This window comes from Neofelis nebulosa, chromosome 2, assembly GCF_028018385.1.
Source record: "Neofelis nebulosa isolate mNeoNeb1 chromosome 2, mNeoNeb1.pri, whole genome shotgun sequence".
NCBI classification, from domain to species: domain Eukaryota; kingdom Metazoa; phylum Chordata; class Mammalia; order Carnivora; family Felidae; genus Neofelis; species Neofelis nebulosa.
This window is the reverse complement of record NC_080783.1, coordinates 123,787,168-123,814,986: the sequence shown is the minus strand read 5'-3', so window position 1 is coordinate 123,814,986 and position 27,819 is coordinate 123,787,168. Positions and strand designations below refer to the sequence as shown.

The following is a 27,819-nucleotide window of genomic DNA, read 5'->3' as shown; positions in this document are numbered from 1 at the left end:
AATCTCATCCTTTTTTATACAGTTATGTAATATTCCTCTGTGTGTGTGTGTGTGTGTGTGTGTGTGTGTGTGTGTGTATGTATACCACATCCTCCTTATCCATTTGTCTATTGATTAGTCCAGTGTGGGATTTAAAAAAATTTTTTTTTTAATGTTTATTTTTGAGAGAGACAGAGACAGAATGCGAGTGGGTTAGGGGCAGAGAGAGAGGGAGACATAGAATCCGAAGCAAGCTCCAGGCTCTGAGCTGTCAGCACAGAGCCCGACACGGGGCTTGAACTCACGAGCTATGAGATCATGACCTGAGCCGAAGTCAGTTGCTCAACTGACTGAGCCACCCAGGCGCCCCAGTGTGGGATTTTTTTATTAAAAATTTTTAAATGTTTTATTTACTTTTGAGAGAGAGAAAGTGCGAGTGGGGAAGGGGCAGAGAGAGAGAGGGAGACACAGAATCTGAAGCAGGCTCCAGGCTCTGAGCTGTCAGCACAGAGACTGATGCAGGGCTTGAACTCACAAACCACAAGATCATGACCTGAGCCGAAGTTGGACACCTAACCGACTGAGCCACCCAGGTGCCCCAAGTTTTTTAATTTTTAAATTAAAATTAATTAATTTAGAGAGTGAGAGTGTGAAAGTTGTAAAGGGGGGAGAGGGGGAACTTGCCGGGGCGGAGAGAGAGAGAGAACAAACCTTAACCAGGCTCCATGCTCAGCAGGGAGCTCGACACGGGGCTGAATCCCATGACCCTGGGATCATGACTTGAGCTGAAATCAAGAGTCCGATGCTCAACTGACTGAGCCACCCGGGCTCCCCTACTCCCAATATTTTTATAGCACATGTGGTCACCTCTTAATCCTGCATCTTATACCCTCCTAATTTAAATTTATGGCAGACTTAACCACTGAACTTTTGAGAATAGCCCTTTGTGTGTGGTTTGTATGTGCTCCATTTTTTCTTGTGAGTAATTGCCATGCATGGAGACAGTGGCAACCAGGAGAAGTGATAAAATACAAAGCAACTAACACAATTCCACTAAAGTAGCTACTACGAACTTTTACTAGAAAGATAGGTCAGATGCTAAAGAGAAGATACATATGAAGGTAGAAAAAAAATGGAAGACATTGAATTGAAATAAAACCTAAGTATTTATTTTTTTTATTTTTTATTTATTTTTTTTTAATTTATTTATTTATTTATTTATTTTTTAATATATGAAATTTACTGTCAAATTGGTTTCCATACAACACCCAGTGCTCATCCCAAAAGGTGCCCTCCTCAATACCCATCACCCACCCTGCCCTCCCTCCCACCCCCCATCAACCCTCAGTTTGTTCTCAGTTTTTAACAGTCTCTTATGCTTTGGCTCTCTCCCACTCTAACCTCTTTTTTTTTTTTTTTCCCTTCCCCTCCCCCATGGGTTTCTGTTACGTTTCTCAGGATCCACATAAGAGTGAAACCATATGGTATCTGTCTTTCTCTGTATGGCTTATTTCACTTAGCATCACACTCTCCAGTTCCATCCACGTTGCTACAAAAGGCCATATTTCATTCTTTCTCATTGCCACGTAGTATTCCATTGTGTATATAAACCAGCCTAAATGTCCATCAACTGATGAATGGATAAAAACCTAAGTATTTAAAGTAAATTTGCAATTTGTTTCAGAATTGAAGAAAATTTTTTTCTTCAAAAAAATTTTTTTCTTCAAAAAAATTTTTTTCTTAAAAAAAAAAACAAACATTTTTTTTTTCCTCCTGGAAAAAATTTCTGGTTCTTTACTTTTATAGGTTTTCTTACCTATTTTTCTTTCTTTTCTTTTCTTTCTTTCTTTCTTTTTTTTTTTTTTTTTTTTTTTGGTGGGGAGTAAGGCTGGTGGATAGGAAAGGTGATATTTTTATAGATGAGAGAGAGGAAATACGAAAGCATAAAAGAGAATGGATAGAAATGAGAATAAACTGCCCTCTGGCTTTTAGACTATTGTAATGAACAACAAAGAAAGGCTTTTTTGCTACCAGGAATAGAGGTTTTTCTTTAGCAAATCCTCAACTTTTGGTCAGTTAGAGAGTTGAGATGTTTGATTTCTTTTTATAGCAGCTCTGTGAAGACAGAGGGGCAGATACCATTTTCATCTTAAATGGGAAAATAAAGTGATAAATATAATTTATTGAAAGTTATTTAATAATAAATTTGGGGGTAAATTCTAGTTTATTCCAGTGTTATCTCTAGTAGTTGCTGCACTTTAAATGACATATAGTGATGATTTTATTCCTATTTGTTGTTCAATATAGAAAACACAGACATCTCTGTTGGAAACACCTGAAACTCATTATTGGAAGTTTGATTCTAAAGTAGCTCCTTCACAAAATATATCCAGAAACATCACATCAGTGGACAATGGCAAATCCAAAGACAAAAGAGACTGTTTGTGGACATCTGCCAAAAGTACTTTATCCACACCATTGCCAAAGGTTGGTTGCTAAAATTTCTAAGAAGTTCATAACGTTTTGGTTAAAAAAGGTTTTAGTATCATATGCCATATATCTGGTATTGCACATACATATATAAAACCAATTCAGTTTTTGTGATACCAGCATGAAATGGTTTCCTTTTTTTTTTTTTTTTTTTAAGTTAAAAAAAATTTGTTTTTAAATTACTGTCTACAACTTAATGACATCTTGGGCAGATTCCGTAAATTTTTGGCATTCACCAGATGGCATTCCCTGATGTGGGAAATCTGGTTCTGACTTGGCATTTTTCACTCCAGTTGCTTCCTTTGCTATTTACCCTTCATCATCTTGCTGCGAGAGTCCTTTACTTAGCAGTCAGCCCTTGGTGCATCAGGTACCACCAGGAGGTGTCTGAGTTACTAGCTATCTTCCATGTGCCCACTTAATCCATGGGGAATTCATTCAGCCTTTCCGTGCTAAATGGTAGTACAGAATGTCTACTCTAGCCCGCCCCCCCTCCCCCGCCACCATCCATCTCTCTCTAATTTCTTTATACTCTAAACTATTCAGCCAGATGCAAAGACAAATGAAATTTCTTCCTAAGTGTGTATCTAGTGAGGTATACATTAAGTGTGTATCTTCTTAAAGGTGCCCCTAGTTTTATATTAGTTCCTCACTTGGCTTGGAACTTGAAGGGAAAAATATCTCTACCTCTTTGTATCCTTCTAAGTTGAAATTTCATACCTTTCCTTCTCAGTTTCCTTAAGATAAGGAAACCTCTTTTCTTCCCAGAAAGGAGGTGTTTGGTGCTTGTATGGCCAGTTTAACCACTTTTTTAATAAGCCCGAAAGAAGGATCGAAGGATCCAGGCTTTACTCATAGGTTACTTTCTTTAGAATATGGGTTACTAGCACTTTTTTCCACAGCTTTGTGCCCCAGTTAACAGTTCCAGAGCAAAAAGAAGAGTCTCTCACATCCTGTTGATACATATTATCCACACCATGGAAATTATGAAAATTAGTAAACTACATGGCTTAGGCTTTTATATAAAATTATTTTGTTGTATTTATAACTATATTATTCACATGAAATGATCTTTATAGAAAATGAACCTTACTTAAAAAAAAAAACTTTTTATTGACATATATGCAAAAAAAATGCCCAGGTCTTAATTATACAATTGGATGAATCTTTACAAACTAAAGATGACTTTTTTAGTAATCAGCATTCACAATAAAATACAGAACATTACTATCACCTCTGAAGGTCTTCTTGCCCCCTTACTAGCTTCTCCCCCAAGGCTAATTACTGTCCCAACTCTAATATTTGATGTATCTGTTTTTGCATTCTCTATAAACAGAATCATTATTTTTGTTTTGGCTTTATTCATTTAACGTTATGTTTGTGGGACTCATCTATATTGTTGCTTTAAGTTGTAGATTCTCTGTTTTTGTTCCTGTATAGTAATCCATTGTATGATGTGCCATATTTTATTTATTGTATTGTTAGTGGACTTTTGGGTAGTTTCCAGATGGGACTTTTATGAACAGTGTTGCTATAAAAATTCTAGTATTTGACATATATGCATTTTGGTTGGGTATGTCTTTAGGAATGAAATTGCTGGGTAATAGCATTATGCATAATATGTTACATTTTAATAGATATTGCCCGAGCTGTTTTTTACTGTGATACAAAACATGTGTTTTTTGTTTTTTTCCCCCTCATGCCAGTTCTCTGATTGCAGACACCAACTAGGTGTCCCACAACTTGATTAAATTCTCACACTACCTGGAGCTAATGTAGATCCCAGTAAGTTAGGGCTCAGTCTCATAAGACTGCTTCCACTTCAGACACCAGTCACAATCCTGGTTTGCCACTTGTACTGCTGACCAACTGGCTCTAAATTGGGGGTTCCCACAACCCCCTCCTCAGGTTTGCTAATTTGCTAGAATGACTCACAGAACTCAGGAAATTCCTTTCCTTACTATTACCAGTGTATTATAAAGGATACAACCCAGGAACAGCCAAATGGAAAAGATGAGTAGGGTAGGGTATAGGGGAAGGGGTATAGAGCTTCCACGCTCTCTTCAGGAGTTCCATCCTTCCAGCAGCACCTCTGTGTGTTTGCCAACATGGACATTCTCAGAACCCTATCGTTTAGGGTTTCTTTTTAATGGAGATTTCACTACCTAGCATGATTGGTTAAATCATGGCCATTGGTAACTCAATCTCCAACCTCTCTCCCCTCCCAGGAGGTCAGGGGGTGGAACTGAAAGGTTACAAACTTCTAATCAAACCTTGTTTTTTTCCGGCAATAAGCTACCAACTTGAAGTTATGTAGGTGCCCTTTACTGCCAGTTGTTTCATTAACATTAACTCTTGTCCAGTTGAAAGGAGTTCATTCTGAATAGGAAAAGACTCCTATCACATTACTGTCAACAAAGACCAAATGTTGTACCAAAAGATGCTCCTTTCACTCAGAAAATTACATGGGTTTTAGAAGTTCTCTGTCAGGAACCAGGGACAAAAACTAAAGGTATGTTTCTTGTTGTACCACACTGCCAATCATTTAAAAAAAAATCATTACATCAATTTATATCTAAGCTAGCAGCGAGTGAGAGTTCTAGTTGCCCCACATCCTTGCTACCACATGGTATTTTTTATCTTTTTGATTTTAGCCATTCTCATGGCTGTGGTGACTTTACTTTTTAAAAAAGAACATTTTTACCATAATTTTAGATTTACAGGAAAATTGCAAAGGTAGTACAGAGAATTCCTTTATACCAGTCACTCAGTTTTCTACATTGTTAACATCTTACATTACCATGTACATTTGTCAAAACTAAGAAACATACATTGGTACATTACTGTTAACTAAACTTTATTTTTCCATTAATGTTTTCTTACTCTTCCAGGATTCAATCCAGGGTACCACTTTGCATTTAGTTGGCATACTTCCCTAGTCTTGATCTTAAATTTTTAAAGTTTATGTATTTATTTATTTATTTATTTATTTTGAGGGAGAGAGAGCATGAGTAGGGGAGGAGCAAAGAAAGAGGGAGAGAGAGAATCCCAAGCAGACTCTGAGCTGTCAGCATGGACCCCAGTGTGGAGCTCACAAACCGTAAGATCGTGACCTGAGCTGAAACCAAGAGTTGGGCACTTAACCAAGTGAGCCCTAGGTGCCCCTAAGTATTTTCTAGTATACCATTTTAATCCTCTTGTTTTTTTATTATACTTTTTGAATTATTTTCTTAGTGATTACCTGAGTATTAACGTCTTAAAATGATTTAGTTTGAATTAATACCAATGTAATTTCAACGGTATACAAAAACTTTGCCCAAACTTAGTTTCATTCCCTCTCTCTTTTGATATCATTGTCATGCAAATCATATATTTATACATTTTAAACCCATTGATACAGTATAATAATTATTGCCTTATGTGTCTATATTTTAGATTAGATAGGAAAAAAGAATTATAAACAGAAATACATGTATACTATCTTTTATAATTATATAGTTTTCTTTACTGGATGGTTTTGGTGTATATAGAATTATTTGGAAACAGGTTTTTTTAAGTGCTTTGGAGTCAACCTACAGCTGTTTTAACTCCATGCTTTATGGTAGAAATCAACTGTATGTAATGAGTCACTTGTCTCTTACTGCTTTTCTAGTTTGTCTTTGACTTTTGACAGTTTGATTGTATGTCTAAGTGTAGTTCTAATTGAGTTTATCCTCCTTGGAGTTTGTTGAGCTTCTTGGGTGTATAGATTAATGTTTTCACCAAATTTGGGAGGTTTTCAGCCATTATTTTTTCAAATGTTTCTTCTTCCCTTTCTCTGCTCTTATCTTGGAACTCCCATTATGTATACTTGATGGTGTCCCACAAGTCTCTGAGGCCGTGTTCATTTTTCTTCTTTCTATTTCTTAGACCAGATAATTTCAATTGAACTATCTTCAGGTTCATGGATTCTTTCTGCTTTAATCTGATATTGAGCCCCTCTACTGAACTTTTCATTTCAGTTATACTTTTCAACTGCAATTTTTAATTTGGTTCTTTTAAAAAAAAATAAGTTTTATCTTTATTGATAAGTCCATTTGGTTAGAGATTGTCATCATACTTTATTTCTTTAGATATGGGTTTCTTCAGCTCCTTGAACATATTTAAAATAACTGACTTAAAGCCTTTGTCTAGGAAATCCATGACAGGTCTTCCTTAGGGATAGTTTCTTTTGATTGTACCATCCCAACCCCTGTGATGGGCCATAGTTTTTTGTTTCTTTGCATGTCTCATAATTTTTTCTTGAAATCTGAACACTAAAAATAACATAATGTGACAGCTGTGGAGATCAGATTCACCCCTGTCCTTAGGGTTTGTTGTTTCTGCTTGTTATAGTTGTTGTTTGTTTAGTGACTTTTCTAAACTAATTCTGTAAAGTTTGTATTCTTTGAGTGCCACTGAAGTTTCTACTTGGTGAGCTTAATGTTCAGCTAATGTTTGAACCAACTGAGCCTGTACCAATAAATCTCCCAATTTTTACCAAAGGACTGTAGGTACTTATTAGGGTATACCTTCAGCACTCAGCCAGACCATTGATAACTGAATCTTCAAGCTCAACTAGGGCCTTCTTAGGTCTTTCCTGTGCTTATTCACAGTCCTATGCATGTGTGGCTTTCTACATTTCCAGGAATGCCAGAATTTTTGAAGTTTTTGTCTAGTTTATCATTTGACCTGTTAAAATCATTGCCTCATGGAACTGCAAAGTGAAAACACTTGTCTATAATTGTCTTGATAAATGCTGTGTCCTACTCAACACCAAAGAGAAAGCTTTTGTACTGAATGAGTTCTGAATCAGGTTAAATACAGACTAGCTTGTGAGGTCTTTCACAGAACCCCTAGACAGGTCAAATAATGACAACTCTTTGGGAATAAAAGCCTTGAAAGAGCTCTCAATTTTGTTTTGCTCTAATGGCTGCCAGTCTGGACCGGGAGTGTGGGATGTTATTTTTGTGGGTAACATAGAGAATGGAAGCTAGGATGAAGAAAAGTTAAGACACTGCAAAGCTTGCTGTTCTTATGGAGGTTCTGCCAATTATTTTATTTTATTTTATTTTATAATTAAAAAAAATTTAACGTTTAGTTTTGAGAGAGAGCGAGCGAACATGAGTGGGGGAGGGGCAGAGAGAGCGAGGGAGACACAGAATCCTAAGGAGGCTCCAGGCTCTAAGCTGCCAGCACAGAGCCTGATTTAGGGCTTGAACCCACAAACTGTGAGATTATGACCTGAGCTGAAGTCGGAAGCTTAACTGACTGAGCCACCCAGGCACCCCTCTGCCAATTACTATTTTTTTTAAATAAACACTACAGTTTGTGACAAGCTTTTGGTTAATTTCCAGAGTTCTGAAAAAGTGGACTTTGACCATTTTACTAGTATTTTATTGCTTTATGGAAGAGAAAATTTTTGGAGTACCTTACTGTGCCATTTTTGCTGATGTCACTGACCTAACTTTTTAAGGTACTTGAAAAAAAACTGTAAAACTTACGGGGAAATATGGAATACTAAACATTGACTAATGTGAATTACTTAATCAACAAAATATAAGCATACCTATTTTCTCATAAATCAGTAAGGATTTTTGTAGAGAGAGCTAAACTCACTCTGTTTTTTGGTCTGAATCATTGTTAAAAAAGTTAAAAATCCCTCTTCTTAAGATCGTTGACTCCTGAAGTTGAAGAGTGTCTCTCCGCACTCTCTCCTGCCATTATTTTCTTCAGTAAGTTGAAGGGAAGGACAAAGAAAAAGTTTTCTATTAAAAATTTTTGGAAGGAAGTTGTAAGTTTTAGCATCAAAAATACCTGAATTAAATTCTTATCAAAAATCTCTCTATACATTCCACTAATAATTGAGAGTTATTGATTGCTAAAGACTTAACTTGCCTTTATTAATAATACGGGGTTTTTGATGGGAAAATGTATTGTTTTTCTTTTTGGATAGGCATATACTGTGAAGACACCAACGAAACTAAAAATTCAACAGAGAGAAAGCAAGAAGATACCTACCGAAGAAAGTAATAAAAAGAGAAAAATGGTCTTTGAGTTTGATATTAACTCGGATAGTTCAGAAACTACTGATCTTTTGGTAAAAATACTACAAATCAGTATTTATTACTTGTTTACATTATTCATTATTCTTATACATTACTTTTTGATGTATATGTATAATATATACACATAGCATCTACCATTGCAATACTAAAATATAGTAGAACTCTACTACAACACAGAGCCCTATATGCTTTTGCAGCATTTCGGATAGGGTTCAAATAATCTAACTTCAGTAAACATGGCATTTTGAATTACTTAATGTAACATAGTTGACACATGATTAACAATCTTGTTTTCCAGCAGAGTGTTACAAGGAATTTTTAACCACATTTTCTCTTTTTTTGTTTCTTTTCTTCTTCCTCTTTCTTTCTTTCAGAAAGGTTAGATGAATCTTGCTATGGCCAAATTTGTTATTTAGGGCCCCTTTTGATTTTGCTAATATACATGTTACTTCATTTTATACCACTTTTTGGTTGAAATCTGTATCAAGGTATAACATTACTATTATTCTTAAAGAGTTAATGTATTAAAGATGAGTTGTTTAAGGAAGATATTTCCCCTAGCAGTTTGTATTAGTAATTACTCCCTACCATGAGTGTATCCACACATACCAGTGTTTTCTGAAGTTATAATATTGATTTATTGAGAATAGTTAAACTTAGATTCATTTAATTTAAAACCAAATAAATCTCATCACACAAAATGAAGCAATATACCAAAGATTCCTAATTACAAAATTCCTGTTAAAAGCACTTGTTTCATTGTTGCCACTTACAACTTTTGAGATTCTTCAAGCTTTTTTGGGACTTCTTTGTTCTGGAAAAATGAGTAGCTGAAGTCTTAAAACTTTAATTATTGAAGTTAACATACAGAATCCTTACTCAAGTACCTCTTGTTTTATAGATGTTAACATTTTAATGATTAAAACTGAACCAAGCAATGTTTCAAAGACTACATAGATTATTTCTTAGAACAATCTCCTGTTTAAGAAGTATAGACAATGTTGCTGTTCTCATTTTACAGAAGAGGAAACTGAGTCACACAGATACCTTGCCCAAGATCACATAGCTAGTAAGGCAGGGAGCCAAAATTTGAACACAGACCATCTAGCTCCAAAGCCTATGTAAGACCATGTACATAGTAACTTCCAGCTTAAACTGAAGTCCAGATATATAAAAATGTAAGGAGAATTAGTAGAAAGACTATGAGCTCTGGGATTAGACACTCCAGGGTTGGAATCCCTACTATTTTTCTAGCAGTGTGAATTTAGCTGATCTGAGATTCAAAATGACTCATCTCATTTTTAAAAGGAGCATCACAACTTTGCAACACCATAAACATACTACACTATTATATGTATACACAATTATTTCCACTTGTCTAAAAAGACATTTCATGTCTGTTTATTTGGTTATAATTATCATTTGAAGTTACTATTTTTGTAAATTTCTTAACTGTTGTGTTTAAATTTTGATGAACGTTCAAATTATTATAAAAAGTTAGATGTAAAAATGGATTGTCTAAGTGATCTTGGAGAAGATGGTGGAGTAGGACATACCACAAATTTATTTCTCCACCTAGATAGCAGTTGTACTTGCAGAAATTGCCAGAAGTAACTATTTTGGAGCTCTGGAGACTATTTGAATGCTTGCAATTTCCAGGGTTGCAACTTGGTAAATTATAGTTAAGTTTGCAACCTTAAGAATGGTAGTAACTACCTATCATCCAATCCATAGGCCTGTGGCAGACAGCTATGCTCAGGTCTTGGCCATAGCCAGGGTAAGCAACAAGGACTTTTTCTCTGAGTATCAAGGGTCATTGTTCCATATCATGATTGCTGCTTCTCACCACTGAGGTGCAGGCACAGAAACTTCCTGTCATTCTTTCAACCCTCGCTGGCTTGTGTCTTCTTAGAGGATTTAAGTGAACTGTACCTGTGGGGTTTTTTTTTGTTTTTTTGTTTTTTTGTTTTTTTGTTTTTTGCCTTCCTCTTCTTTTCATTTTTCTTCTTTGGAGGACCAGGCATTTAAGAATTAGTACATTCAAAAGCACTCACATTTATGGGGTATTTAAAACCACTACATGTGCCCAGGGAAAGACAGGCTCAGAAAAAACCTGAGATCTCAAATTTTCACCTCATCCTGATCCCTGGCATAGAAACTTATACAACATAAAACAAAAACAAAACTAACCCACTACAGCAAACCCTGGGGAAAGTGAAGAATCTGATTTGCAGACCTATCTAATTATAAGATTCCAGTGTCTAGTTTTCAACAAAAATCACAAGGTATACAAAGAAAAGGAAAGTATGGCTATACAAAGGAACAGAACGAGTCAATGGAAAATGTCCCTGAGGAAGCCCAGATGTTGGGCTTACTAGATAAAGGTTTCAAAACAACCATCTTAAAGATGCTGAAAGAGCTAAACGAAGACATAGACAAAGACAGAAAAATGATGTATGACTAAAATGAGAATACCAATAAAGAGATAGAAATTATAAAAAGAACCAAGAAGGAATCCTGGAGTTGAAAGAACAGTAACTTAAAATGAAAAGTTCATTAGAGAGATTCAAAAGATTTGAGTAAGCAGAAGAATTGATGAATTTGGAAATAGGATCATTGAAATTACTGAGTTTGAGGAAAGGAAAGAAAAAAGGAAAAGTGAGTAGGCAGCCTGAGACTTGTGGGACATCATCAAACATATCAATATATGTTTTGTACGAGTCCAAGAAGAAGAGAGAGAAAAAGGGGAAAAAATATTTGAAAAAGTAATAGCTGAAAACTTCTCAAACTTTGATGAAAGAAAATGAATCTACAAATCCAAGAAGCTCATTGAATTCTAAGTAGTATAAAATCAAACAGACTCACGTCAAAACACATTATAATCAAACTGTCTAAAGACAAAGAGAATCTTGAAAGTAGTGAGAATCAACTCATCACAAACAAGGTACTCTCAATACAATTATCAGCTGATTTCTCACTGAGAAGACTTGGAAACCAGAAGACAATAGTTTTCCATATTCAAAGTGCTGAAAGAAGAAAATCGTCAACTGAGAATTTGATACCTGCAAAAACTGTTCTTCAAAAATGAGGGAGAAATTAAGACATTCCCAGATAAACAAAAGCTGAGGGAGTTACCAAATAATTTACACAGGAACTTATAAAAGCTAGCATTGTAATTTTGTTTGTAACTCCACCTTTTATTTTCTACAGGATTTGAAAGAAATTGCATCAGAGTTGTTAATCTACATTACTGGGTACCCAAGGTATAAAGATGTAATTTGTGACATCAATAACAGAAAAGGAGCATGGAGCTGTATAAGAGCAGGATTTTTGCAGGCTATTGAAGTGAAGTTGGTATAAATTCAAATTAGATTGTTATAACATTATAGGATGTTAAATGTAATCCCCATGGTAACCATACAAAAAAAATCTGTAGAATATACACAAAAGGAAATGAAAAGGGAATCGAAACATTTCACTACAAAAAAAAAAAAAAATCACCTAGCCATAAAAGAAGACAGTGATGGAGAAAATGAGAGAGAAACAACAAACCTATAAGGCATATAGAAAACAAACAGCAAATAGGCAGAAGTTAGTCTCTCTTTATTGTAATTACTTCAAATGGATTACACTTTCCAATCAACATAGATTTACAGAATAAATTTTAAAGAATGATCCAACTAGTGTCTTGTCTAAAAGAGACTCATCTTAGAACCAAAGACACAATTTGAAAGTCAAAAGGTAGAAAAAGATATCCCATGCAAATAGTAACCATAAAAGATCTGGGCTGGCTATACTTCTATCCAACAAAATAGGTTTTAAATAAAAAAAGTGCAAGAGGCAAAGAATGACATTTTATATTAATAAGAGGTTCAGTACAGCAAGAAGATATGAGAGTTTTAAACATTTATACCTAATAACAGATCCTCAAGGTACATGAAGCAAGTCTTTACAAAATTGAAGGGACTAATAGTTCTACATCAATAGTTGGATACTTCAATACCCCACCTTCAATAAAGGATAAAACAATCAGAAGATAAATAAGGAAATAGAGGACTGGAAAACCACAATAAAGCAAATAGGACTAACAGATCTATACAAAACACTCAACAACAACAGAATACACATCATTTTCAAGTGCACATGGAATATTCTTCAGGATAAGCCGTATAGATTACAAAACAAGTCTCAATACATTTTAAAAGATAGCCATCATACAAAGTATCTTCTCTGACTACAATGGGATGAAATTAGAAATCAGTAAGAGTAGGAAAATTAGAAAATTCACAAATTTGTGAAAATTAACACACTTTTAATCAGAGAAGTCGTCACAAGGGAAATTAAGACTTCGATATGAATAAAAATGAAAGCACAGTATATCAAAACTTATGTGATACAGCAAAAACCACACTCAGAGGAAAGGCATAGTTCCCAAATTCCTACTAAAAAAGAAAGATCTCAGTTCAGTAACTTAACTTTACACTTTATGTAACTAGAAAAAGAAGAACAAACTAAACCCAAAGCTAGCAGAAAGGATATAATAAATATTCAAGGGGGAGATAAACAAATTAGAGAATAGAAAACAATAGAGAAAATCAATGAAACCAAAATTTGTTTATTTGAACAAAACTGACAAATCTTTAGCTACACTAACAAGAAGATGTAAATAACTTGAATCAAATGAAAGTGGGTACATTATTACTAATTATTCAGAGATAAAAAAAAAATACTGTGACTATATGGTAACAAATTTTATAACCTAGAAGAAATGGACAAATGGGTAAAATCCTCAAAACACAAATTACCTAAACTGATTCAAGAAGAAGAAATTCAAGAAACAACAGACTTATCTACAGTAAGTAAAGAATTTGAATTAGTAATAAACTCTCAACAAAGAAAAGCCTTGGACCAGATGGTTTCATTGATGGATTGTATCAAACATTTGAGGATATAACCTTCTCAAGTTCAAAAAAATTAGAGAACTCATGCTAACTCATTCCCTGAGGCCAGCATTACCTTGATACCAAAGCAAAATACAGGTATCATTAGAAAAAAATTAAAGACCATTATCTTTTATGATTGTAGATGTAGAAATCCTCAACAAAATATTAGTCAAATTCCACATCATATTACAAGGGCTATTCACCATGACCAAGTGAAATACAAGGATGGTTCAGTATAAGAAAATTAATGTAATATATCACATTAATAGAACAAAGGGAAAAAATTCATCTCAATTGGTATAGAAAAGGCACTCAAGAAAATCAAACATTTTTTCATGATTAAAAACTCTTATAATAAAGGGAAAATTCCTCAGCATGATAAAAAGTACTTCCGAAAACCCACAGCTAACATCATAGTCAGTGGTAACAGATTGAAAACTTCCCCCTAAGATTAAGAATGAGACAAGGATATCCGTTTTCACCACTGCTAGTCAACATTGTTCTGGAAGTTATAGCCAAGACAAAAAAGACAAAGGGAGAGGGAGGGAGCTAAAAAGCCGGCATACAGATGGAGTATGGGGTACAGCTATGTGCAGATGTCATGATCCTATCCATTGAAAATCACAAAGACTCCACAAGAAGGCTACTAGAGCTAATAAATGAAGTCAGCAACATGGAAGGGTAGAACACATGACATCAGTTATGTTTCTATACACCAGCAATGATTAAAATCCAAAAGGAAATTACTACCACTACTACTACTACTACTACTACTACTACTACTAGTACTATTATTTAGGTACAAATCTAACCAAGAAGGTAAAACGCTGAAATAAAATGAAAACTATAAACATTGCGGGAAGAAATTAAGACTTGAAGAAATAGAAAATTCTGCTTATGGATAGGAAGACAACATTGTTAAGATGTCAAAACTACCTCTGATACTAAAATTCATACAGAACTACATGGGTCCCCAAATAGCTAAAACAATTTTGAAAAAGGATAATGTTGGGGGATTCATAGTTCTCAACTTTCAAATTTTCTACAAAGCTAGTAATTTAAGCAGATTAATACTAGGATAAGGACAGATATATGTGGAATAAAATAGCCCAGAAATAAATCCTCACATATATAGTCAATTGATTTTTGACAAGAGTGCCAAGACCATTCAGTGGGTAGAGAAGACATTTTTTTCAACAAATGGTGCTAGAACTGGATATACCCATATGCAAAAGAATGAAGTTGGACTCTTACTTTATACCACATATAAAAATTAAAAATGGATCAAAGATCTAAACTTAATGCTAAAACCATGAAGCTCTTAGAAGAAAATATTGGGAAAATTTTCATGACATTGAATTTGGCAAGGACCTAATGGGTATGACACCAAAAACAGCCGAGAAAAGAGAAAATAAATCAATTTGACTTCAAAATTAAGAATTTTTTGTGCATCCAAGGACACTATTAAAGTGAAAGGACAAGCTAGAGGGTGGCAGAAAATATTTTAAATCATATATTTGAAAAGGGATTAATATCTAGAATACATAAGGAACCCCCATAATTCAACACCAAAAACCATACAGCCCAATTTAAAAATGGACAAAAGACTTGAATAGACATTTCTCCAAAATGGCCAACAAGCACATGAAAAGGTGAACGTTACAGAGTTAGAAGGACAGATAAGGTTTTGTTTTAATTGGGTTAATTTATTTTTATTTGGGCAGTCATTAATGAATTATCAGTTTGCTATGTACTGAGTAAAATTTTAACAGTTTCCAGGATGATTTAAAAAATTTTTCTTTTCTAAGCTGGTCAGTTGGTACATACTGGTTCTGAGTATAACTGAAAAGGCAGCTTTTTATGAATTACTGAATTCTGCTGAAATCTTAGAATTCATGAAAATCTCTCTGAATATTTTTATTCATGAAGCTTCTGTAAATGTGACATTAGGAGCAGGAAAAGATAATGTAAACAGATTGCTTGCCTGACTAAATCTGTGTAGTATATTTATTAAGAGAATGGATTCTAGAACCAGCCTACCTGGATTTGAATCCTGGCTCCACCTCTTATTAGCTGTATAATCTTAGGCAAGTTACTTAATATTTCTGTGTCTTCATTCTTCACCCTCAAAATGGGGATAATAATAGTATACCTACTTCATAAAATTGTTGTGAGGATTAAAGCTAAAATACACAAAGTGATTAAAACAGTTTCTAACATAAAGTACTAAATACGTGTTAGCTATTGTGTAGGGACATTACAATACTCATAAGTTGATAATTGATAACATTATAGCTTTATAGGATTATAAATGCTTATTCTAAAGCTAAAGTGTGAGTTTGAATAAGTGGGCTGGGGGGAAGGGGAAGGAAAGGTAGTATAAAGACTCTGAAACTGAAATAGAAATAACTAAATAAGTACTATTCATACACATCTTGTATTTCACATAACCTTTCAGGAACACAGTTAATAGAATCCAAATCTATGTCCTTGTTTGACAGATGGAGGATTTATTTTGTCATTGTCTTCAGTTTTTCTTCTTTTTTCTCTCCTCTTTCTCCTCTCTCTTCCCTTCTCTTACCTCCTTTCTTCCTCTTTTCCCTTCCTCGTTTTTCTCCTCCTCTCTGTGATATGTAGGAAAAATCTTAATAACAAATATCAGTGATGACAGACTCCAAATTAATATTTTTGTATCTTCCTTTAAGGGCATGGTAGCAGAAGAAGACACATCGAGAAAACTGTACAAGACTAATAATCCACCAACTCCTCATCTTTGTGTCAGAACACCAAAACAGGTATCTTTTCATTTTTACTTCAGAAAGCAAATTTCAAAAGCTGGACTTTATCTTTTTAAATTAGATATATTATGATTTTATTTTATTTTATATTCAGACCCCTTCATCTCTAACAATGCCTGGATCTACACTGAAGTTTGGAGCTATGAGGAAAATGAGGGAAGATCGTTGGGCTGTGATTGCCAAAATGGATAGGAAAAAAAAACTAAAGGATGCAGAAAAGCTATTTGCTTAATTTCAGAAAATAAGTGTGATTAAGGAGCCTAATAACATCTTATTTATAGTTAATTAAAAATGTTTATTTTCTGAAGAGCCAGTTTCTGAAATTGAGACTTTTTGCGTAAATAATTTGGTTTTTAAAATTTGTATATTTTGGCCTAAATTGAAATAACCACATGTTACCTGAAATCTTGTAATTGTATTCAAATAATAAGAAGATTGTATTTTGTTTTTACCTTTTCTTGTATTTATGAAAACTGTTTTAGCTAAGTTTTCAAATTTGTAAAGTTATCCATTAAATGCTAGGAACACATTGAGATTTACTCTTTATTCTTTACTATTAAAATATTTTGAACGCAAATAAATGCTTTTCATTGATTCTGTGAGGTCATCTGGACAGCTTATCATAATTTTGATAATATTTGTTTTTAAAATCTTAAGGTCCTTTTAGTGAAGTTTCATAATTCTGAAGAAGCTTTATCTATTTAGTTGTAGGGGGAAAAAGGCTATACCTTTTAGCTATACTAAACTTTAGAGCTATACTAATAGCTCTATCTATTTAGTTGTAGGGGGAAAAAGGCTATACCAGTATGCCTTCATAACATTATTTATTCAACACTTACTAATTTAAGCAAATATTTATTGAATGCCCACTAAGAGCAAAACACAGTTCTAGATACTGGAGATATGACAGTGAACAGAACAAAAAAAAGAAACCCTCTGTTTTTCTAGAGCTTACATGTTAGGGAAATAGACAAGACAGAAAATTTAAAGACCAAAACATAGTGTACTGTTAATGGTAATTGCTAGGAGAAATAAAACAGAAGAGTACTAGGGAGTATGAAGAAGGTTGGACTTTTAAGTAGAGTGGGCCTCACTGAGATAACATTTGAAGATCTGATGACTAACAAGTGAGCCTGTGGCTCTATGGGAGAGTGCATTCCTGGCGCAAGGAACAGAAGTTCAAAGACCCAGAGGTGGAAGTGTGCCTACTGTATTTGAGAAGCAGCAAAGAGGTCACTGTACCTGGAGAATCATGAGCAAAAGGAAGAGTAGAAGGAGAAAAGGTCTATCTTTATCAGGATGGGGAATTTGGGTGGGCAGTTTATGTAGTGCTTGTAACTACTGTAAGAACTGTGGCTTTTACTCTGAATAAGATGTGAAATTAATAGTATTTTTTAGCAAAGAAGAGCTATGATCTGACTCAAGTTTTAACATAAGGACCTTTCTGACTACTATATTGAGAACAGATTTTGAAAAGAAGACAAAAGGCTAAAACAAAACAGGAACTTTTTTTTTTTTTATTTTAGAGCAAGTGAGGGAGAAGGCCAGAGCAAGAGAGAGAGAATCTTAAGCAGGCTCCATGCCCAGCATGGAGCCCAAGATGGGGCTCAATCCCATGACCCTGGGATCATGACCTGAGCTGAAATCAAGAGTTGGACACTCAACTGATTGAGCCACCCAGGTGTCCCAGGAAGTTATTTTAATAATGCATATGAGAGATGGTATTTGGCTTGAACAAGGGTGAAAGCAGTAGAGGAATAACGTGGTCAACTTTTGGATCTGCTTTGAAGATTAGATCTGGGACGTGATAAGAAAAAGAGCTGGAGAGTGTGATGCTAAGTGAAATAAGCCATACAGAGAAAGACAGATACCATATGGTTTCACTCTTATGTGGATCCTGAGAAACGTAACAGAAACCCATGGGGGAGGGGAAGGGAAAAAAAAAAAAAAAAGAGGTTAGAGTGGGAGAGAGCCAAAGCATAAGAGACTGTTAAAAACTGAGAACAAACTGAGGGTTGATGGGGGGTGGGAGGGAGGGCAGGGTGGGTGATGGGTATTGAGGAGGGCACCTTTTGGGATGAGCACTGGGTGTTGTATGGAAACCAATTTGACAGTAAATTTCATATATTAAAAAATAAATAAAGAAAGAAAGAAAGAAAGAAAGAAAGAAAGAAAGAAAGAAAGAAAGAAAGAAAAAAAGAAAAAGAGCCAAGGAGAATTTAGTATTTTCGGCCTGAGCAATGTAGTTTTGGACATGTCAGGTTTGAAATGCCTGTTAGACATCCAAATAGGGGATGGTAAATAGGCTTAGAGACAAGTTTAGGGTAGTGATATAAATTTGGTGGGAGTTAACAGCATATTTAAAGCTATCAAACTGGATGAGAACATGTATAATCATGGGTGTGACTGTACCTAGAAAAGAGGAGATTAGAGAGATGATAAGAAACCATCAAAAGATTAGCTAAGAGTGATAGTGAAGTCAAGCAAGAAAGTATTTCAACAAAGAGGGAGTGATAAATTGTGTTAAATACTGCTCAGAGGTAAAGTAAAATTGGTTAAGGTGTTGTTAATGTGGAGCCTGGATGATCTTAAGAATGGCAGTTTTGGTGACTGGAATTTGAAGGGGACAGTCAAGAGAATGGGAGTAGAGGAAGTGGAGATAACATCTCTATCAAGAGTAAGAAGCAGTATGCCTGGGTGGCTCAGTTGGTTAAGTGGCTGACTTTGGCTCAGGTCATGATCTCATGATTTATGAGTTCAAACCGCGCATCAGGTTCTCTGCTGTCAGTGCAGAGCCCACTTCGGATCCTTGGTCTCTCTCTATGCCCCTCCCCTTCTTGTGCTCTCTCTCAAAAATAAAATTTTTTTAAAAAGTGTAAGAAACAGAAGAAGTTACACTTTAAAGGGAAGAAGATAAATGAAGCAGTTACTAGAAATGGAAGTGGATCAAGAGATTTTTTTTTTAAAGATCTAAGAATTAATAGCATGTTTAATAATTAGGGAAGGATTCAGGATGGGGGGAAATGATTATGCAGGAGAGAGGGAAGTGCTTTTTTTACTGTTTTGTTTTGGGTTTTTTTTTTTTGGTAGAATGTTCTATGATAGGCAAGATGAATAGAATCTAGTGGAAAATGAAAGTGCTGGGCCTTAGGTAGGAAAATAGAGAGTTCTACCATAGTAACCAGAGAAACGGAAGAGTGTATCACACAAGATGTTGGTAAGTGGATAGGAGTTTGTGGAAGTTGTGGTTTCATAGCTTCAATTTTCCTAGTGGAGTAAGAATTGAGAATGAGAATGGAGGAGAAAGATGAGCAGGTGAAAGATTCATATAAACTAGGGAAGCGAAAATAAACTGTCAAAACAACTGACAAGTAGATAAAAAATAGTTCCAGTTGTCTCTAACAATTTTGGTGTAGTAGAACTCTAATTCCCTCATAGTGTGGAATTCTGTGTGCCAAGAAAAAATGGAAATGCTATAACATTACAGAAATTGTGTTCCTCCTTCAATTTGTAAGCCTTTGACTATACTCTGATAACTGGAAATGGTTTGGGGATTTCCAGCTTTCTGGTGTTTTTTTTTTTTTATTTATTTTTTTTTTTTTAACGTTTATTTATTTTTGAGACAGAGAGAGAGAGACAGAGCATGAACGGGGGAGGAGCAGAGAGAGAGGGAGACACAGAATCGGAAGCAGGCTCCAGGCTCTGGGCCATCAGCCCAGAGCCCGACGCGGGGCTCGAACTCACGGACCGCGAGATCGTGACCTGGCTGAAGTCGGACGCTTAACCAACTGCGCCACCCAGGCGCCCCTTTTTTAAAATTTTTTAATGTTTGTTTATTTTTGAGAGAGAGAGAGTATGAGTGGGGAAGGGACAGAAAGAGAGAGGGAGACACAGAATCTGAAACAGGCTTCAGGCTCTGAGCTGTCAGCACAGAGCTGGATGTGGGCTCAACCAACTGTGAGATCATGACCTGAGCCAAAGTCAGACGCTTAACACAATGAGGCATTCAGATGCCCCTCAGCTTTCTGATATCGTGATTGAAATTTTATAATTAGTCTCCTGAGCAAGTGTTTTTTAGAGGATTATTGGTCTTGATAATGTGATATTTTGTATTTGAAGCTATATATTTTCAAACATTTTATTTTTAAAAAAATGTTTATTTTGAGAGAGTGCATGCACATGAGTTGGGGAGGGGCAAAGAGAGAATCCTAAGCAGGCTCCAAGCTGTCAGTGCAGAGCCCTATCTGGGGCTCAACCCCACAAACTGTGAGATCATGACCTGAGCTAAAATCAAGAGTCAGATGCTCAACTGAGCCACCAGGCTAGTGTATTAAGGTAACAAGCTTCTCTGGCTAATCATTCATCAAGTTGTCACTTATCTAAACTCCAACATAAATGTTCCTATTTAGTGAGAAGCATTCCTCCAAGCAGTGATTCAGGAAACCTGGCTACTTCCAACTTTTAGTTCTGCCATGTTTAACAACGGGCTTCCAAGGTTGCTGCAAAAGGGGAAACACCAAAAAGATTTGCTGACAGATTGGCTTGAAATAAGGATGAAGTGAGAGAAAAAGAAGGTACAAAGTTGGGTCTTGAAGTTTTGTTTTGATGTAATATTTGGAGGCGGGGGCTACGTAATATTTGAGCTATCTTTTTTTTTTTTAATTTCTTTTTTTAACGTTTATTTATTTTTGAGACAGAGCATGAACAGGGGAGGGGCAGAGAGAGAGGGAGACACAGAATCGGAAGCAGGCTCCAGGCTCTGAGCCATCAGCCCAGAGCCTGACACGGGGCTCGAACTCACGGACCACGAGATCGTGACCTGAGCTGAAGTCGGACGCTTAACCACTACGCCACCCAGGCGCCCCAAGCTATCTTTGATATCTAAGTGGAGATGTTGAATAGATCTTTGAACAAATGAATCTGGAGTTCTCCAGAAGGATCATTATTTGGTAATCATTGGCATATACATGTCATTTAAAGCATAGGACTGTGTGCACTCTTTCTGTGGACAGTGTGTAGTTACAGAGAAGAGTTAATACCCTTGGGATACTGGAACATTTAAAAGTCAAGCAATAGAGGAGTTGCTGCAAAGACTAAGAAGGACAGACAGGTGAAGTGTAAGGGGTCATGAAGCTTAAAGACCAAAGTGATTTAAGAAGGGAGTATTCTCCCATGTCCAATCCTTCTGAGTGGCAATACTTGAAAGCAAATAATTGGATTTATCTATATGACATACAATCTCTGCCGTCAATGACTTGATGTCCAGTAGCAAATATAAATGTGTAAACAAATGAATCACTTATAATGTAAGCAATTCAACAGTACATAAGAGATACAGAGATGTGAAAAATAATTTCATGTCTTGGCTTCAGAGAAGACCTTCTAGAAGAGATGAATTTTGGACATAAAAAAGAATGCTACCGGTGTATAAGAAGGACAAGGGAAAATTAAGGCAGGAGAAATAGCAATATAAAGGATGAGCTGAACCAGACCATGGTGTCTTCATGTAGTATGTTATATTCCAAAGCTTGGACTTTTTGATATGGAAAATTGAATAGAGTTTAAGCAAGGAAAATAAGACTTTATTATTTAAAATACAGTATTTTAAAATTTAAGTTTTACAAAAGTGTAACAAGTGTTTATAAGGTCTCCCAACTCTATTATTCATCCCCATAATTGAAAAAGACTTTTGTCTTTAGAAAGCTCATTAAAGGTCAGTTGGAACAGGGTGACATTATTGCAGCTATGGAAATAGTCCAGATGAGAGATGGGAAAATTTCTTAGACTAAAAATTTTAAGTTCCAGACTTTTAGATTATATCTAATACCTAGCATAAGAAAAATATCCATAATTTTATCTCTTTAAACCCTCCTTCATGTAAATGTAAGTTAATGATGTCAAAGAACAACTTGCTTTGGTTGATATAAAGGTTAGAAATAAATTATTTATAATTTAGGCAACCTGAATTCAGTATAATTAGTAGTCCACAGGCTGTAGAAGTACATCTACTTTAATCAGTGGCAGGTCATCTCTGGGTTAGAAATAGGAAATGACAAACAGGAGACAGGTAGGACTTACCGTTATTAAGTTATGAAATCATAGGGTTTAGAGCTGGAGGGAACTGAAAAGATAATTTAATTTCAATAGATCAATAATTTGAGGCCTATAAAAATAATCATAATTAAAAGGAAAAGATAGTTTTGAAAACTGAATTTCTATGCATATACATACTTTACATCAATACATAAATATAATCATAAAATCTTACTGCCTTCTTTTTTCCTTTTGCTTTTGTCTTCCCCCTTTCTTCCCCTCTCCACACACATCAGGGTCGCCCTCTGCCAAATCCCCCTCTCCTGGGGGAAAAATCCTTTCCTGTTTTTTTCAATCACTGATAGATGTAGATAATAAATGTAATATATTTAGTTACATACTTTTACATAGGCACACACACAGGATTCTCTTGTCATGGTTAATTTACAAAAATGGGATAATATATATGCTTTTCAGAGTCTTTACACAGTATCTCATGACAATCTCTTTAAAGCATGGTGTAGTTCCAATTCATTCTTTTATTATTATTATTTTTTTTAAGTTTATTTATTTTTGAGACAGAGTGAGCACAAGTTGGGGAAGGGCAGAGAAGGGGGTGGGGGAGAGAGAGAATCCCAAGCAGCCTCCATACTGTCAGCATAGAGCCTGACACAGGGCTCAATCCCACCAACTATGAGATCATGCATGACCTGAGCTGAAATCAAGAGTCACTTAACTGACCGAGCCACCCAGGTGCCCCTGCAATTCATTCTTTTAAATGGCTGTAGTAATATTTCATGGATGTACCATAATTTAGCTATATATTAGAGTATGGTAGAGACTTTTATGATCACCTATACCTACTTCTTCTCTCCTTCTAGGCACACAAGATAAAGATTACATTTCCCTTCGCATCTTGGTGAGCCTATATTGTAAGTTCTGGCCAAGGGAGTTTAGATAGAACTGATACGCACTAATTACTTCTGTGCCAGAGTATTTGATTAATAGTGTGAGACCTTCTAGAACATTCTTCCTCCTGCTGCAGCAATTTGTGATGTTACAGATGACAAAACTCCTGTCATTCTACGTGAGTAAAAATTACATAAAATAAAGTTTCCCCATTAGCCCATCATGGTCATGTAGTATGAATAAAATATAAGACTTTGTAGCATTAAGCCCCTGAGAGTTTGGGGTTGTCTATGATTGTTGGCATAACCTACTCTATCTTAACTGATATAATGAGAATTCTCTTTGTTTCCAGTTTTTTGCACTATGAACAATGCTAATGTTAGTGCCTTTATTTCTGTAAATTATTAACTTTGGAATTGATGGGCCTACAGATATGCATATTAAAATTTTTAATAGGTGTTGTCTAGGAGCGATAGTAAAAATATGTAATCACTGATATGGAAATATATATTATGTGTATAAATCATTATGTAATTAATAGTTGAAACTATATTCTATGACAATATATTCTACAGAGTACAGCTTATTCTCTTATAAAAGCCTGGGTGGCTCAGTCAGTTAAGTATCCAGCTTCAGCTCAGGTCATGATCTTGTGGTTTGTGAGTTCAAGCCCCTCATTGGGCTCTCTGCTGTCAGCTGGAGTCGCCTTCAGATCCTCTGTCTCTCTCTCTTTCTGTTCCTCCCCCTCTCCTGCTTTTTCTCTCTAAAAAATAAACATTAAGTTAAGTGATAATCAAGAGTTGTAAACTGTAATACAAATTGATTATTCTAAATTATTTTTTAATTTTTAAAAATTATTGCTATGTTATATGATATTACATTAAAAGTTTTCTAGTCCTTATAATAATAACTGAGATTTTTGTATATTCTGTTTATCAGCTAAATCACAAATATAGTTTGTTGGGGTTATCATGTTTACTTAAGTCAAAACTAATTCTTTGGGCCAGTCTGCATGTTACATGTGTCAGTTAAAAGTATTGTGGGTTTTTTTGTTGTTTTGTTTTGTTTTGTTTTGTTTTGGGTTTTGTTTTTTTATTTTTTGTTTTGGCCTACTGAATTTGGAATCTTAGCAACTGTTGTTCATGTTTTGAATAACAACCTCTGTGTGGCTGAGTTTTAGGTCTAAAAAAATGATGATACTTATAACTAGAAAAAATAATGGGCATTTTGAAAGGAATCTAGCACAAAGCAAGTGCTAATCATGATTACCTCTCATTTTTATTAATAAAATCAATCTTATGCATGCCCATGACGTGTAGGCTTTCAGTGGATTTTGATGAATTTGACTCACCATATGAAGGTGAAAATTTAACAGGGACAGTGAAAAAGAAGGACCTGTATTCTAGAAGTTCCCTAGCTCCAAATTGGCCAAGTGGACTCTCTCCAGCCTCAGAAGCTCCTTTCTGTCCTAGGAATACCTGAAATGTCAACAGAATCCATATTGCCAGACTGGTGCCTGCAATAACTATTGTTACCACACACCTGTTTCTCCCAGGTTCTTTGAAAAATTTGGAGTTAACTTGGAGGCTACTGTTCCTATGAATGGACACATTAGGGGCTACCTCAGGGCAGCTCTGGCCAGTAACAGGTGGCCACAGTCTGTGAAAAGCCAAATTGGCATGGAGCATTGGTCTACTATTGCTAGCTTCACTGACTGAGGAAGTCTGCCTTGCTGAGGTCTGCATGTGTTTGGAGGAATCAGAAGATGGTGTTTGGTGTATGGGAACTAAAGCAGGATAGCTAGCGGGACAGCAGGTAGATGGGCCCAAGGATGGCCCCCTAGCAGTACCCATCTATAGAGCCTAGGATCCAAAAGGAGGTGTGAGTATGGCATGGCCAGGCCCTCCAGATACAGTGTGGCAGGGGGAAGATAATGATGCCTGGGGAGGTGGAGATTTTTGTCTAATCAACTTGTATCCCACAACCTTGATAAACTCACTAGTTCCAGTTGCACTTTTATAGATTCCTTGGGATTTTCTATGTGGATGATTATGTCATCTATGGCTAAAGACATTTTTACTTCTTCCTCTTCAATCTATAGCTTTTTCTTTTTATTGCCTTATTGCACAGGCTAGTACCTTCAGTACAATGTTGTATATATATGATGAGAGTTGACATCCTTGCCTTTTCCCCAATTATTTAACCTTAAGTATGTTGTTAGATATCTTTTTATCAGATTAAAGAAGTTCTTTCTATTGCTAATTTGTTGAAAATTGTATCATGAATGAAAGTTGAATTTTCTCAGGCTTTTTCTGAATATTTTGAGATGATCATATGGTATTTTACTTTTAGTCTGTTAATATGGTGAATTGTACCGAGTGAGTCTTGAATGTTAAACTAACTTTGCATTCCTGGAATGTGAAGGTCATTATATTTTATTCTATTTATGTATTATTGGATTCAACTTGCTAAAGATTTTCTGAGGAATGGCATCTAGTTTTGTTTTTTTGTAATATTTTTGTTTGGTTTGCTATCAAGGTAATGCTGGCCTTATAACATGAGTTGAGAAGCATTCCCGCAATCTAACTTTTGGAGTTTATGTCAAATTGGTATTATTCTTTTTTTAATGCATGATAGAATTCACCAGGGAAATCATTTGGGAATGGAGTTGTTTTTAATAATATATTTAATTATGAATAAATTTATTTGATAAATATGTGGCTACTTACAGTTACTATTTCTTCTTGAGTCAATTTTGATAATTTCTATCTTTCACAAAATGCATATTTTTTTTCCTAAATGGTTGAGTGTATTTGAAATGAAGTTGTTCATAATATTCCCTTAGTATCATATTAGGATCTGTAGTGGGGGCTCTTTTTTAATCCCTGATTTTGGTGATTTGTGTCTTTTTCTCTTGACCAGTCTACTTAAATGTTTATTGATTTTATTGATCTTTTCCAGAAAAAAATGGTTTTAGTGGTTATTCTGTTGATTTTTTGTCTGTTTCCTATTTCTTTGATTGTATTCTCATTTTAATTTTTTCCTTTGTTTTGCTTACTTTGGATTTACTTTTCTTCCAAATAGAAGCTTAAAAACTTGATTTTAGACCTTTCTTATTTTAATATGTACACTTAAGGCTATACATTTTTCTCTATACATTAGTTACATCTCACAAATTTTGACACATTTTTATTTCTATTCAGTTTTAAATATTTTCTAATTTACTTTTTAACTTTTTGCTTTTTTGCTTTGCACCATTGAATGTTGAAATTGTGTTGTTTAATTTCCAACTATTTGGGAATTTTCCAAATATCCTCTGTTGATATTTAATTTCACTTTGGTCAGAATCTATACTCAGTATCATTATGATCTTTTAAAATTTTTTGACACTTGTATTATGGCCCAGAATATAGTCTTATCTTGGTGAATATCCCATATGTAGTCATGTGCATAAAGAATGTGTGTTCTGCTCTTGGTGGATGGAATATTCTACATATATCAATTAGGAAAAGTTGTTTATAGGGTTCAAATTTTCTATATTTTTTCTTATATTTTGTGTATTTATTTCAATTACTGAGAAAAACGTGTTGAAAATTTCAACTATAATAGATTATTTCTCATTTTAAATTCTATCAATTTTTATTTCATATATTTTAGAGTTTGTTTTTAGGCGCATACACATTTAGGATTGCTTTTCTGGTCTTGACTAATTTGACCCTTTATCATTGTAGAATATCCCTCTTTATTCATAGTATATTCCTTGCTCTGAGGTTTACTTTGACTTGCATATAGCCACTACAGCTTTCTTTTAATTAATGTTTGCATAATGTATCTTTTTCAGTCCTTTTATTGCCACCCCATGTGTGTCCCTATATGTAAAGTGCATTACTTGGAGATGGAATATATCAGTCTTGATTTTTTCATGCAGTCTTATCATCTTTGCTTTATAACTTTGTTTAAACCCTTTACACTTAATGTAATTGTCAATGTGGTTAGGTTTAAGTTTATCATATTGCCATTTGTTTTCTATTCTTTATATTTTCCCTCTATTCTTTTTTTTATTTAAATTTTTAAATATTTATTTATTTTTGAGAGAGAGAAAGAGAGAGCATGCGTGGGGGAGGGGCAGAGAGAGAGAGGGAGGCACAGAAACTGAAGCAGGCTCCAGGCTCTGAGCTGTCAGCACAGAGCCTGATGGGGTTGAACCTACAAGCTGTGAGATCATGACCTGAGCCGAAGTCAGACACTCAACCGACTAAGCCACCCAGGTGCCCCAATTTTCCCTCTGTTCTTATTTTTTCCACCTGCTCTGTTTTATTATGGTATTGTCATGATTTCATTTTATCTTCATCATTGACTTTTTAAAAATTAAGACTTTATTTTTTTTAATTTTTTTTAACGTTTATTTATTTTTGAGACAGAGAGAGACAGAACATGAACGGGGGAGGGTCAGAGAGAGGGAGACACAGAATCTGAAACAGGCTCCAGGCTCTGAGCTGTCAGCACAGAGCCCGACGTGGGGCTCTAACTCACGGACTGTGAGATCATAACCTGAGCCAAAGTCGGTCGCTTAACCGACTG

The 27,819-nt window shown here is 35.1% G+C and overlaps 1 protein-coding gene across 5 annotated transcripts in view; it reads left to right on the top strand.

Moving 5' to 3' along the window:
• Positions 1–16,825, top strand: part of SYCP1 (synaptonemal complex protein 1) — a 129,232-nt gene extending 112,407 nt beyond the window's left edge. For 4 of the 5 annotated variants that reach the window (XM_058716117.1, XM_058716118.1, XM_058716116.1 and 1 more), the window contains 4 exons: positions 2,287–2,466; positions 8,444–8,587; positions 16,204–16,293; positions 16,391–16,825. In XM_058716117.1, coding sequence (XP_058572100.1) covers positions 2,287–2,466; positions 8,444–8,587; positions 16,204–16,293; positions 16,391–16,528 — 552 coding nt within the window. In that variant the 3' untranslated portion in view covers positions 16,529–16,825. The remainder of the gene's footprint in view (positions 1–2,286; positions 2,467–8,443; positions 8,588–16,203; positions 16,294–16,390) is intronic. The other variant, XM_058716119.1, reaches the window with a different exon arrangement.
• The last annotated feature ends 10,994 nt before the right edge of the window (positions 16,826–27,819 follow it).